The following is a 13,987-nucleotide window of genomic DNA, read 5'->3' as shown; positions in this document are numbered from 1 at the left end:
TATTGAAATGTAACTCGGTCCTGTAGAATATAATTGTTACGATATGAAAATGAATTTTTGTGCCTGAAGGTCATTTTTTTCGGATCTCTTAATCACAGTTTAATTTTAAATTGTAAAGTAGTTGTTGTAGGCCAATCAGCAGTGAGCTTCAAGGATATGCACCTGTTAAAATATATATATTTAATATTATTGCTATGAAATGTTTCGATTCTTTGTTTTTGTAATAATAATAAGAATAAGAATAAAAAAATCAAACTAATTTTTCTACCGATCAAATTAAAAAGTTTATCATTGTACACATTATACAAAAGGTTAATTGAGGACAGTATATAATTTCCGTTATTATTTCCAAGGAGTTGTTTGCAGAATATTAATGAAATATTTGTAAAACATTATTTGTCTGAGCGACGGCGAAATTCCAGTGCACTTGTGATTTTGTATATTTGTAGATTATAACGTTCATTGCGTTGAACATTTCAGTTTTGTATACAGGGGAAGCAAAACGCCACTCCAAAGCAGCTTATTGCGTACCATTTATCATTTGTGATGCGGTTGTTTTAATCAAGTGAAGGTTAATGAGAGGTTAATAATTGGATTAGGTTACATTTATCAACATTTCGTCGCCCGGACGCGAATTTTTTTTTCCCAAACAGGTTTGCAATTGCGTGTAAATAGGCGCTCATGATTGGTCGGAAAAGTTACGTCATCACGATAGAAACCTTCACTTCCAGGTAACCAAGGTGTCTGCATCCATTCTTTGCAACGAAGATATAGCCGTTCAAAATTACCCGAAGCTTTTCGTTGTAGATATGTATGGAATTGGTTTAGACATATTGACCACACTACAGTAGTATGGTATGATCATCTACTTTGATCGAAGTTTTCTGTGAAGGCATTAGTCGATAACAACGCACAGTGAAATGTTCGTACAGGGTACATCACACATGCGCTGTAGGCCTATATGTATTATAACTGTGTACACAGTGCAGTGACGGAAAAATATCATACTGTAGCATGGTGGGCTCATAATTGACGCACTTAAGGATTTGATCAAAGATGTATATCAAGGAAAAATCCAAATCACTCAACTCTATGTGTTTTTCATATGTGTAGTTTCTCAGAAATGTTATGATCTCAAAATATTTAAGGTTCTGTGCTTATGCACAGTACAATTGAGCAGAATTTGACCACAAAATGTCTGCCGTGTCAAGTTCTTTCATACCCCTAAATTGACACATTCGTCGATTAGTTAACCGTGTAGTCCAGGCCTTAGTATACATCCATTGACTTTAGATGCTGTTTGCTATGCGCTGAGCCTCTAAGCGCAGGGAGGTCAGGTCCCAGAGAGTAGTCTTATCATATTGAGGTAATGTCGGTTATTTTTAGGATGTAAGATTTCCAAATGCCCAAAAAACGTGCAAAACTGGGGGGAGGGTGTTAAAAGCTTAAAAAATACCACAATTTGGTCAACAAATAGCTGAAATGGATTCAAACTCATGAAAAATGTAATTCTGCTTGACTGCAAAAAGTTAGGTGTCCTGCTGTATCGTTGCTAGTAATAATTGAAGGTGCGTCAATTACAGGGTGCGTCAATTATGAAGCCTTGACTATACACTAAACTGTTTGCGTATATTCATTCAAGACTCGTGAAGTTGATTTTAGTGTAGGCCTACCAATTCCACGAAACGAATTCCGATTGCAGTAGAACGGCTTACAAATCTTGAATAACGTAAACACGAACCCAATAGAATGTAGCGTATGTATCATAAGTAAGGTCAACATGTGATTCAAGCATTAAAAGTAAAGTTAGGGCGTTTGATTGGAAACCCCGTAACTAGACTTAATTAAGTGTCAGTGTGTAACTCAGTGCATGTCTTCCAACTTCGAAGCGATGCCATTATTGATGCTGACGTCACGAGCAATCTGATTGGCGGAAAACTCCGTAATTGCAAACCTGTTTGGGAAAAAAAAATCGCCGCCCGGACGCATTTTCCTGTAAATGTTAATTTCTGCATATCATTTAAAAAATACTGGAAATGTTCAATTTTTCGACTTTATATCACACATCATATTTCAGATGACAAAATGATCGATGAAGCAAATGCATTGTTGCAACTATTATTATAGAATATACCATCTTAACATTTATCAACAGTAATTCAAACGACTGATTTAAGTCTATAGATAAACGAAAAACAAATATATCCGACTGTTAGTTGGCAATTGCGTATAGTGAATAGTATTAGGACATGGAAAGGAGGAGTGTGATGTGTGGTTGGGATGGGGATGGCTAAGCTATATTTTCCATATATTTAGTACAAACCACTGGTAAAGAATAAACCTATATGTACGTCTTAAATGGCTTGAACGACGAGTTATGGGTATCTTCGCCTGAAGGAGCCTAGTTGTGTACCTTACCGTACCGTACTGCCGGAGTATTGGGAAATAGAGTAGTTAACGGCTAAGACGTTTAGAGTGATACCTATCCAGGTATGGAGTACGTGGTAAAGTTTATGTTATATATATTAGCCTATTGGTAAAGAAATGAGGGTATGGAGCCGTATGGAGTGGTATGGAGCGTTAATGGAATACAGAGTATGGAGTCTGCGGTATATGAACTACGCGATATGGAGCGGAATTGGGTGTAATATATACGTGTGCAGAAGAGTTGACATAATAATCAGCCGTACATCAGGAAGCAGTGTCCTCTGAAAAAGCGTCTTCAACCCTTCTTTCAAGATCGAAGATTTAGACTGACAACGGCTATATATACAATGCCGCGACTTTGAAATTGTATTGACGTATATCGAAAACGTGTAGTTCTCAGTCTATTGCTATTCAAAGATGCATATGTGATGTTGAAAATCAATCACGGAGATACAATTGTTGCCGGAAGAGTTTTTTTACGGCATAAATTTGCTTTTGCTTGTTTTATAAAATTTTGCATATAGTGACGGCAGAGTGACGTATGGTGAGGTATTATTCTGAATTTGATTTAAAGTGCCTGGGTATTGAATTTAGCACCTGTATCTTACAACCGATGGATATAAATTGATATAAATATGGGTTAAATTAACTGGAAACTATTAAATGTATATAAAGATTTATTGGAAACATTAAAAGGCATAAATGCCAAACGATTCAGTCAGTTATAGAGTGACTTTTCAATCTGATAATTAAACTAAGAAAGAGTCACAATGACAGCATTAATTATAAAGAAAATTATTCTAAACTTATAGAAAAGTGCCTGTATTATACAACCGATGGAATGGTTAACTAATTATAATTCGAAGATTGAAAAAAAAGAGAAATTTATGAATTTACCTCTATACAGAATCTTTTAATTTAAGTGAGATCCGAATTTTGATTTATAAATATTGTTCTTTTTAATCTTCTTCTTAAAAAGATACTATTGATTGGGTCTAATAAACAGAAATTATTTATTGTACATAAAATGGAAAATATTTGTTTGATCTTATTATTATTATTATTATTATTATTATTATTATTATTATTATTATTATTATTATTATTATTATTATTATTATTATTTTGTTTTGCCTGACAGGTTTTCTTATCGTCCAATGATCAAAATTAGATCACATGAAATTCCGATATTTTGTAACAAAAACTGTAACTGTAACAACTTATTGTTCCTAAACGTTTAACGGATATTCTAGTTGGGGTGGGGGGGGGTCTAAGGGGGGTACCCTAATATATCGAAATAGCTATAGCATTAATGTTATGGTTATAGAACTTGTTGAAACTACATGTAGCTCGTGTTTCACAGACTTTCCAACGAAACTTTTGGAGCCAATATGCGAACAGACGATTGTATCAGGGAGCTACTACTCTAGTAGCAGCTCCCTGATTGTATCATGCTTCCGAAAGGGTCACGTGTGGTGATGTATACTACATGCTTTGTGTATCATAACAAACAGTGATATTCATGAGGGTAGCAAAGACCTTTTTTTCTTAAATAATCGGGACATTTAAATTTGCCGGTGGGACGATATTTTGCCGTTGCAAAACTAGAACGGTAACGACTATTCGGGAGGTTAGTCAATCCCATGTGGTAGTGATCTAAATATGCAATATTTTTTAAGCAACCAATCACAAAGATCGGAAAATTTACTTAACGAATTAGGATTTTCACATGGTTTGAACTTTGCTTTGAAGTTGCAGCCTACATCAGATATCTCTACCTCCTGTCTGCTTGATGGGCACTCTGTGGGGTGAGGGGGGGGGGGTCGGGGGTGGGGTAAGGTGACTACAACAAGGCTTTCTTTCTGCTTCTTCCTTGCAGAGTTACTAAGAAAGTCTGAACTGAGTCTAACTATTATGTTACCGTGCGTTGGTATATGCATGGTAAAGGCCTGCATGTTTATTTGATTAATGTTATTAATTAAGACGTAGCAGATGCTTAATACAATCATGGAAGATACATGTGTCCCTCTAGATCGACCTTCACATGAACTTTGTCTCGCCTGAAAGGCACGTTCACATGACTAGTCACTTTAATATGGCGAAGTAATTCTCATATGTTAAAAATTGGAAGACATTCTAGGGGCCTGGAGAAAGAATAACATTCGTTCCCGAGATCAACTCTGCAGGGCACCAGTCCCCGTACATAGAAAGTTATGCTGCACTGCACCGTATCGAACTGCACTGCACTGTACTGTACTGTACTGAATTGCACTGTACTATACTGTATTGCTTTACATTGCATTACAGTGCATTGCATTGTACCGTGCCGTTCTGTGCTGTACTAGTTCGGCATAATGTACTACACTGCAGTACTCTGCTTCGCTGTACTTTAGTCCTATCATTGCACTGACCTGACCTGTACTGTACCGGTACACATGTATTCCGTTTCGTCGCGGCCCTTACATCCGATGGTGACACTCAGTGCTTTACCAGTCTCTCCTGTAGCCAATTTACCGTTGTATATACTACACACAAGCCTTTACGATTACCACCTTAAAAAATACACGGTAGACGAAGGCTTCATCGTACTACCTTTTATATTAACGGTTATTATACACAGAGCATACCATAAATTCTTAAAACGGTTAATAGCAACTTTAAAATACCATTTCCTTTCCCTGGTTCGCTAATGTTACGTCCGGGAGAGTAACGCAACTCTGATTTACGATATTTACTTACTGGACGAGCGTTAATTGGTTGTATAATGGAACAGTGGTGATAAAAAATAAATCATTACGGCCAGCATCAATCTGTTGCATTTCCGTTTTAGTCTGTTACATCAAGATTTTAATTCACATTTCACTACGTATAGCTTTCACGCCGTAACTGTTTACAAAGAGCCACCAGACGTTATTATGTCAAGAACACAAGTTTTCATTTGACGGAAACATATTTCTTCCCATGTTGAACATAAAGCTTGAAAGGCCTACTAACTTTAGTTTGAAAAGTAATGAAAATTGTATAATTACTACGCCTTTCACTCTTAATGGTAGACCTAGTTCTAGATTGCCACGGGCAACCATCTTTCAAGTGGACATAGTATTGTTTTTTTGTTTTACCTTCTTGTCCAATTCAAGATCAAAACATCTCGAAATAATAATTGACAATGGCATAGTTCGTCCTTGCTTTTAATAATAATAATAATCATATATATATATATATATATATATATATATATATATATATATATACTGGGCGGCCCGGCCAGTACTAAAAATTACCGCTCAGCACTGTCTTAAAAATCGTGAATCCCGCCCAGCACTATTTTCATCTAAAAACCCGACATTCCCAACAATATATTCAACATAAATTGGGCCTAGCCTATGCCAAATCATACAGACTAATAATGCATCAGTTACGCATGCGAGAAACATTACTTCCGGCTCTAAATCGGTCCCTTGTAAAATTTCCTTGAAACAAACTAATAACTTTAACCAGGTACGTAATATATTTCACTAAAAAAAAATTTTAAAAATTAAAAATTAAAAAATGTAAATTGTATATATAGGCCTATATATATATATATACAATTTACATTTTTTAATTTGTTTTGTATTTCTCTTTCCTTATCATATATATATATATATATATATATATATATATATATATATATATATATATATATATATATATATATATATATATATATATATATATATATATATATATACATATATATATATATACATATATATATATATATATATATATATATATATATATATATATATCAGGGGCGTATCCAGGATTTTCCACTAGGGGGGGGGGCGTCAGGCATGAATGAGGGATGGGTCTAAGGGGAGGGGTGGACAATTTTTGCTTTCGAAGGGCTGAAATGCAAAATGGTGCCATATGTGATCCATTTTTCGACCTTAATAATAAGCAACATTTCCAGTAAATATGGACACAAAATGCACAATTTAGTATGGTTGGCATGTCACTTAGTGTTTATAGTGATAATACAAACACAATTACCATCTATGTTTCTAAAACTATTATGCCGCCGAACTTCGCCAGAACCTTTTTTTTGGCAAACAAAAAATAAAGCATACGGGAGGGGGGGGGGGGGGTTGAGCGATCACCGACATCTCACATAAAGGTCGTCATCAATTTTTTTTTTTTTTTTTGCTAAACTTTTTTTTTTTGGTGACGGCCAATAGGGGGGGGGGCGCGCCTGTTGCGCCCCCTGGATACGCCCCTGTATATATATATATATATATATATATATATATATATATATATATATATATATATATATATATATATATATATATATATATATATATATATAAGATAAGGAAAGAGAAATACAAAACAATTTCACTTACAAATCCTTAAAGCAATCATCGAAAATATCGATTAACGCTTTGTTAAAGGCGATATCGCTCGTAGACTTTTTTTAGAGGGCGCTGGCATTTTCGAGGTTTCAGCGAGGTTTAATGGGACCCCGAAAACTCACGTGACCTCGGTGGCAAATTTAGATCAGTGAATAGCACAGGCAAGCGTATGCGTAACAAGCCCGTACCCATGCACACATAATGTTATAACACAGCATTTCAGATTATTGTGCTGTTTACCGCAAAGGATTTTCGTACGCGATAGTTTGTTGTTTGTGTGCCTTTTGAGTAAAGAATACTGTACGATTTTCGTACAAATACATTCGATTAGACTAGAGTATAGTGACAATCATGGAAAAGGGATCAGGGCAAGGAGAATCGGGCGAAAGAAAACGACCTTATCCTGGAACGAGCGTAGGTTCAAGTGGAGGAAAGCCATTGTTGCATGGACCTGACAAAAACAGCAGTGCAAAGGAACAACAGCGACGAAGAGATGCCACGAAGATCTATCTTCTACGTTCCTACGTAAACTGGCAAATGGAGAAAGAGCTCTACAAACATGTCCACGATTTGACTTCTGTTAGCAACGCAGATTTCGCAGAACATTTGCTTCAGGATCACACAAAAAGGTACTGATTTGCTAAGCTAGGCTAAAACTGTATAGGGTAATACTAGTACATAGTAGTACTACAGGGTATTGTCCTAGGTACAGTAACTGTCAGTATTGCGAAGTACAGAAAACTGCAAAGTTCGGACACCCCTAAGAAATACACAGTTTCACCATGATAACCTACAAGCGAAAGCCAATATCACTAAAAACTAGGAAGCTACAGTTATTTCCTCTCCAAAATGACCCGTGCGCAAGTATGTACGTACATATCTGTCAATAAAATGAAGATAGTTTTTGGGGTATTTTAAGGCTTAGGTGTTCGAACTTTGCAGTGTCTATGCTATTGTATTTGTAACATACATGATTTGATGAGCCTAGGCTTTGTAACTAGGCCTATCATTCATTATTTTTCCAATGGACCTAGCGTATGCTAACCTTATCATACTTATCCTAGCACAAAATAGCAGTAAGTTGTATTACTGAGTCATCATCATCACTGTTTGTGAATGCTTGTCATGAGGATACTGTATAGGCCGTGGCTATTCTTACGACTACTAGTCGTAACAATTATTTATAAACTATTCTTATGTCAAAGGCAAATTCAAGTGCAGTAGAGTAAATAAAGCAACTGCGCATGTAGTAGGGGTAACCCTAAACATAACCCTAAACCTCAATCCTAACCCTAACCGGAAGTTATTGTTACTCCTCGTCATAAAATTAGTACTCCTAATCATAAAAATAGCAACTGCCCATGCGTAGTCGGAAATTATTCTTACAACTAGTCGTAAGAATAGCCACTTTGTACTGTATACAGTAAAAAATTAAAATATCCTTCCTAAAGAAGACTGACAGGGACTGGGGGTCTTTAGTTTCACTCCTCATATTTATGCCATGGAAAGCTGGGCCTTCTCATCACCAAAAAGTAAACTGTTTTTTTGCCTCAACAAATTGATGGAAATATATTTTCTAACCACTAGGCCTAAGTGATCTGTTCATCCCCACCCCTCCAGGTTCTAAATTGTTATCAGCTGTCCTTGTTTGAGGAATAATTCTTGTGAATGAGCATTTGAAAGAAAAGCCTCACCTATGCCCAGTCATAATTAACTAGGCATATAACATAGGACTAAGGCCTATAGTATTAGTAATAAGTATCTGAATTTAGTGTTCATAGTAACTGTATTCCCTAATTTTGTAATATACACCAGTGAGGAAGGCCTACTGTGCTGTACAAGTACAACCACATGAACCTGCAATTTTTCCTATAAAAATAATGCATCTACTATACATAAATAATTTAGAATCACTACTAACAGATTCACATGTTTTCACAACGCTGCGTATTCAACTAGACCTTATGTTTTTCTAAGGTCAGCCACAGCCAGCATATGCAATCAAGTTTTAATGGTTCATGTGGGCAACAGGGTGTTATACTGTTATCTACTGACTGTCTGTCCAATATTCCAGCAATCATGTGTACATTTCTGTGTTTGGGATTTTTGAAGGAACCCAACTGCTATGCAAGAAATTAGGTAAATTAGCCTCACAAATTGAGGGACCATATTAGTACATATAGCTATACCTTTATAAACCTTTATATAGCCATGCCTGGAGGTAAGAAAGTACCAGTTTTTTTTGTGTAGGCCTGATGCTCATACTTTATGATGCTGTGCTAAGTTATCATATTTTTTATATATAGTCAGTACTATGCTTTTTTTTGTTCAGCTTCTTGTGAATGATCTGATGTTTAGTGTTCAAAAATTATAATATCTATTAAATTTGGTGGCCGAAACTATCTCTTGTGGAGAGTAATCTAGCGTTAAATATATGGTAGTCTGAAATCAAGCTATTCATGTAAACAGGAATTTTTCACAATGGTGTCATGGAGTAAGCTAGCATCTCAATTCTCACTCATGAAACCAACTGCTCACATAAACAGGAAGTTTACACAGTAGGTAAATAATGAGTGTACATCAAACTTTGATCAAAAGACTGGACATCTTTTAGCGATATGAAACCAATCAGTTCACTAAGACAGGAAGTTTACCTAGTAAATTTTACATTGACATGTGAGCTCAAGTTGTTGGGCAAGCAGTTGGGCAACACAAAATTATCCTTTCAATTCTTGAAAGGTACCGCGGTTTATGGATATGTTGAAGAAGAGTATGAAAGAATATCTCATCCTTATCTGGGTTTAAATCAATGTGGGTTAACAATATGTTATTATTGAAATCTGCCTAAGTGTTTGTTTGTTACTTTTCTCTTTCATATTTTTTCTTGGTTAGGTATGATAAAAACATGTATGTTTGTAATGATTTGGTCATTACCAGATTCATTACGCATACAATTAAGCTTGGGGTGTACAGTAAAATTACTATTTCAGTTATATGATTTACAGACAATTTTTTTTGTTTCATTGTATAGGTTTCAAATGCATCTTTTCCTGAAAGATGCTGAAAGTCAAACAGAGGCATTCTCAGCGGCTGTCACCACAGAAAGATCAGTTGACACTCAGAAAGGAGAAGGTAAATTTATATGTTTATCCTTGCATGAATTACAGACTGGAAGAGCAGTGCTAATCTTATCTGATCTGGTGTGATCAGAAAAATAATACAATTTCATTCTCATTAAATTCCAAAAGAAAAGAAAAGATGGTAGCATATTGCTCATCCACTAAAAAGCATACATGTGTATGAGAATTTATAAAAGTAAGTGGGCCTGATATTATCAGGATCTTCTTTAGAGGCAAACTGACTAGTAACAGTAAATTAAAGAGACACAATAGAGCCTGGAACAGAGAGGACATGGTGAACACAAAGAAAGAAGTTAATGGTGTATTGAACAAAAGGAGTCAGTGAAAGCAGAGGTATTTAGATAAACTGTGGAGTACAAAGCGAGGATTAAGTAAGGAGAGAGGGCAAATAAACTATAGCAGAATACAGAGATGGAGCAGGATAAAGTTAGTCATGTCCTTCCTGTATATTGAGCCCATTCAGTTGAATGGTGCTAGGGCACTCCGTCCACTCTCTCTATCTCTGCTGTGGTGTACTGTGTCTGAGATGGTTAGTCTACGAAGTTAGTTACCTGTTGGGACATGTCTTTAATGGTATGATTGGGGAGCTGAAAGTGTTCCCCTACTGGAGTCTCCATTTTCATGGTATTGACTTGTGACTAGAACTGCTTCTTGAGGGTGGTCTTGGTTTCACCAACATACTTGTAACTTCAATGTCCTCTAAACTCAATGACACCATTTAAATTGAAATATCAGTTTCCAGTGCTGCATAAGTGTGATAAGTTCTAAACAAAAGGTACTGTATATTTTTAGTCACAGCCATAGAAGCTATAGCAGGATACTTGCAATCTAGTAACTATTGTTTTATGTAATCTCTACAGATACTCCTGATCCAGTTACTTCAACACCTCTCAAGAAGCCATCTGCCAATGTTCTGTCCAATGTCACCAGTAGGATTAGATATGGAGCAGCATGGGAGAGAAACCTCAGACTATACGAATACACATTTACATGATCCTGAACAAAAGAGATCATACATATGGCAGGGGCAAGCACTTTTCCCAGACTTTTGTTGACAGGTTGTGCGACATTCACAAACGTTGGATTAGCAGCTAATGATACATCTGCATCACCAGATTGAGATAAATTGCTTTCGTCCATTTTGTTCGATAGTAGCTATGACTGTAAATCAGGAGCTTGGCCACCCTCTAAGTCAAGGTGGGCAAGGTTGGGGAAATTCAATCAAGGAGTAACAAGCAGAGAATGGCCAGCTTTATATTATTGTATATAGGCCTACACGCACAGTGTGTATAAATATCTGTATCGGTTTATTTATACTGGTGTTCATTTCCGTTGCCAGGAGGGGATATGATTTGAACGTGGGGGAGGGTGTGGGGGGGTGGGGAGGGGGTCCCATTTGAAGTGTCCAAACGATGCTAATCTTTACATCTATCTTCTTGAATCACATGTACCCCTATCGACACGATCAATCAGTCCTGTCTCTCACCTCCTCTCATGCACTGGTGTATTTATTTCCTGGCAAGATAACAGTTAGGCATAGTAAGGGTCAGAGGTCATCACAACTTAAAGAGTTGTGCGAGTCACTGTGGTCTCTTACATCCTGGTAGCAGTAGAGAGAAGAAGCCTAATAGATCAGAAACCATAACCATCTTCTGTTGTGTCTTATTTTCCAGCATCCTTGAAACATTATATCTTTCCCCTTTGATTTGTTGATGTCATAAAGCTGTATTTATGTTGTGCATTATTTAATTCCAGTATTTAGATTGTATATTCTTCTTGTGTATTTGACAGTATCCCAGTGATCTCCATTTTTCTGCTCTTGGTTTTTTTTTCTCTGTACTTTCATATCATATCTATCTCTACCCCTAGCCTCCATCTCCACATTTTCTTTACTTTCTTCCTCCATCCCTTCATCTGTCTTTCACTCTTTCTTTTTTGACCTCTTTCCTCCCCTCTGTTTACCCTGTATGTTTTAGTTTGCCAACTCCCCCCCCCCCGCATCTCACCCCCAAAAAAGTTCACAAGGTTGACAAGTCTCCCCGTGCTAGTCCCAAGCTATACACCCTTGTTGTGGTGACCATTCAATATACTTGCGGATCAAATGGAAAGCCCCACCCCCACCCCTTATTCCCAGTGTAATGAATCGGCAAATGGAAGATTATTCGGAGTTGTTCCTGATGGTTCAATGATCTTATAGTCAGGCATAGGCCTATATGGTTCTCTTTGTCCTTCATTGCCGTCGAAGTTTGAAATGAATTAATCATGCTAGGAACTTCCGGGCAATGTTTAATTTTCTGTGGCAAGAAAAAAAGCTTGCCCCAGTCTCTCCTGGTTGACTATATAGAGCCTATATGGTCACACAATAGTATAGATAAGTATGATCCATGCAGACAGCTAGTATATATTTTTTTTAATTCAATCCAATTTCAGTTAAAGTTTCGAGTTGTAATTCGAGTCAGTCGAGATGAGGTGCCCCATGGTGGAGCTGGGTAACCCACCCCAACCCCGTTGCCGACTTTTTGGCATTTCGTTGGGAGCTGTTCGGAACAAGAAGCAGGAGAGTCAATTCTGGGAGTACAGTACGCTGGAAAGCAATACACTGACGTGATTTAGGAAAAAAAGTTTTTTGCTTTGACGGCCGATGCTCAGCGAGACACTTTTCAATGGAAATAACTATTAGTTTATTGTTCATGTACTTATACCCTTTTTGCCAATCCTTTCTAAAGAGGGTGGAGCCGCCCCTTATGGCAACGTATTTTCCTTCCCTTTTCCGTTCAAGTTTCGTTATTTTTTAATTCGGGTCAAGGGGTGCAAGGACAGGGTTTACGTGCACCGGTTAGGAGGACGGGGTGCAGCTAGGGCAAGTGCTCTGTGATCGCCTAAAGGGCCCGTTGCCAGGAGTCCAAAAATAATTAAATATACATATTTATCTATATATGGTATATGACATAAAATGCTTTGTCTTACCCTCCTGATATATAACTAAAATTTATATATAAAATACAATGTAAGCTGTGACTCTGTTTATGTATAATTAATACCAATATTGGCTGAAATACCAATTGTTCACACATGACGGACTTGACTTTACGTTTGATACCCAATTTTGTAATCACTTCAGTCGTATTTTTCACTCATTCGCGTTTGTCTTTTTGTGACACCAGTCAGCGTAAATCAGACATAAAGTTCATAACTATAGTTTTTTGAGCTGTTTCTTGACGTCGACTGCTCACCATGTAGGCCTAAAAGAGTAAAAGCAGGGAGCTGCTAGAGCCTAGAGTAGCAGCGCCCTGGTCGAACTATTACGCCTGATGCAAAGCTCGACCGTAACCTATACTGTACAGCCCATTAGTTGTGAAAAGTTCTGAACGTAAAACAAAGCACAGAGTTTTGTATCACACAACACACACGAAAACGCGGCGTAATACCGCATACTACTGACCAGGGAGTTGTTCCATAACAACTCCCTGTACTGCCACAGACAAGAAACTATGCAGGAATTTCGCCAAGGCCACCGTTCAAGTAACCGAACCCGTTTATTGCTTACTAGCCGTAAATACTGGATTGCTGAGAAATTACGAGACAACAGCGACGAACCGGTAGAGGGTAGTATTGATATTATTTTTGAATCGGGTGGTGTGAAGGACAGAATTTACGAGGAAATTACGAGCGATCCCACCTTTAATGTTCTTTCTTAACAACCTCAAGAAATTTAAATTTATAACAGGAAATCGTTGGATCCGGCTTTGACTCGTTGTTCTTACTCATAAAGATATAATACTTCGCATATAACATAAAAAAATATGATTACGACCGTTTTCAGTTTAACCGAAAATTACAGGTTTTACATTCATCTCATAAACGTTTCTCAAATATCTCTTTCCAAAAATTCTATACATGAGGGGACCATCAAAACTGTTTAACTGAATAAAGAGGCGAATGTTTAACATTTTTGCGAAATAAATAGTCGCTTACACCTAAAAGTCTATGAATAATACGGAATTGAAAGTACTGAACATTGGA

At 36.9% G+C, this 13,987-nt stretch overlaps 1 protein-coding gene across 1 annotated transcript; it reads left to right on the top strand.

Moving 5' to 3' along the window:
• The first annotated feature begins 6,859 nt into the window (after positions 1 to 6,859).
• Positions 6,860 to 13,040, top strand: LOC139960430 (uncharacterized). The gene is made up of 3 exons (XM_071958774.1): positions 6,860 to 7,453; positions 9,856 to 9,956; positions 10,825 to 13,040. Exons 1-3 carry the CDS (start codon positions 7,176 to 7,178, stop codon positions 10,956 to 10,958), a joined length of 513 nt encoding a protein of 170 aa, XP_071814875.1. The 5' UTR covers positions 6,860 to 7,175; the 3' UTR covers positions 10,959 to 13,040.
• The last annotated feature ends 947 nt before the right edge of the window (positions 13,041 to 13,987 follow it).

Source organism: Apostichopus japonicus, chromosome 19, assembly GCF_037975245.1.
Source record: "Apostichopus japonicus isolate 1M-3 chromosome 19, ASM3797524v1, whole genome shotgun sequence".
NCBI lineage: Eukaryota > Metazoa > Echinodermata > Holothuroidea > Aspidochirotida > Stichopodidae > Apostichopus > Apostichopus japonicus.
This window is presented reverse-complemented; position numbering and strand designations above follow the sequence as displayed.

Bases quoted from the DNA above. Each gene is read 5' to 3' on its own strand.
- LOC139960430 (XM_071958774.1), top strand. From the start codon at position 7,176: ATGGAAAAGGGATCAGGGCAAGGAGAATCGGGCGAAAGAAAACGACCT. The intron at 7,454-9,855 runs GTACTGATTTGC...TTCATTGTATAG, and splicing joins CTTCAGGATCACACAAAAAG to GTTTCAAATGCATCTTTTCC. The intron at 9,957-10,824 runs GTAAATTTATAT...TAATCTCTACAG, and splicing joins TGACACTCAGAAAGGAGAAG to ATACTCCTGATCCAGTTACT.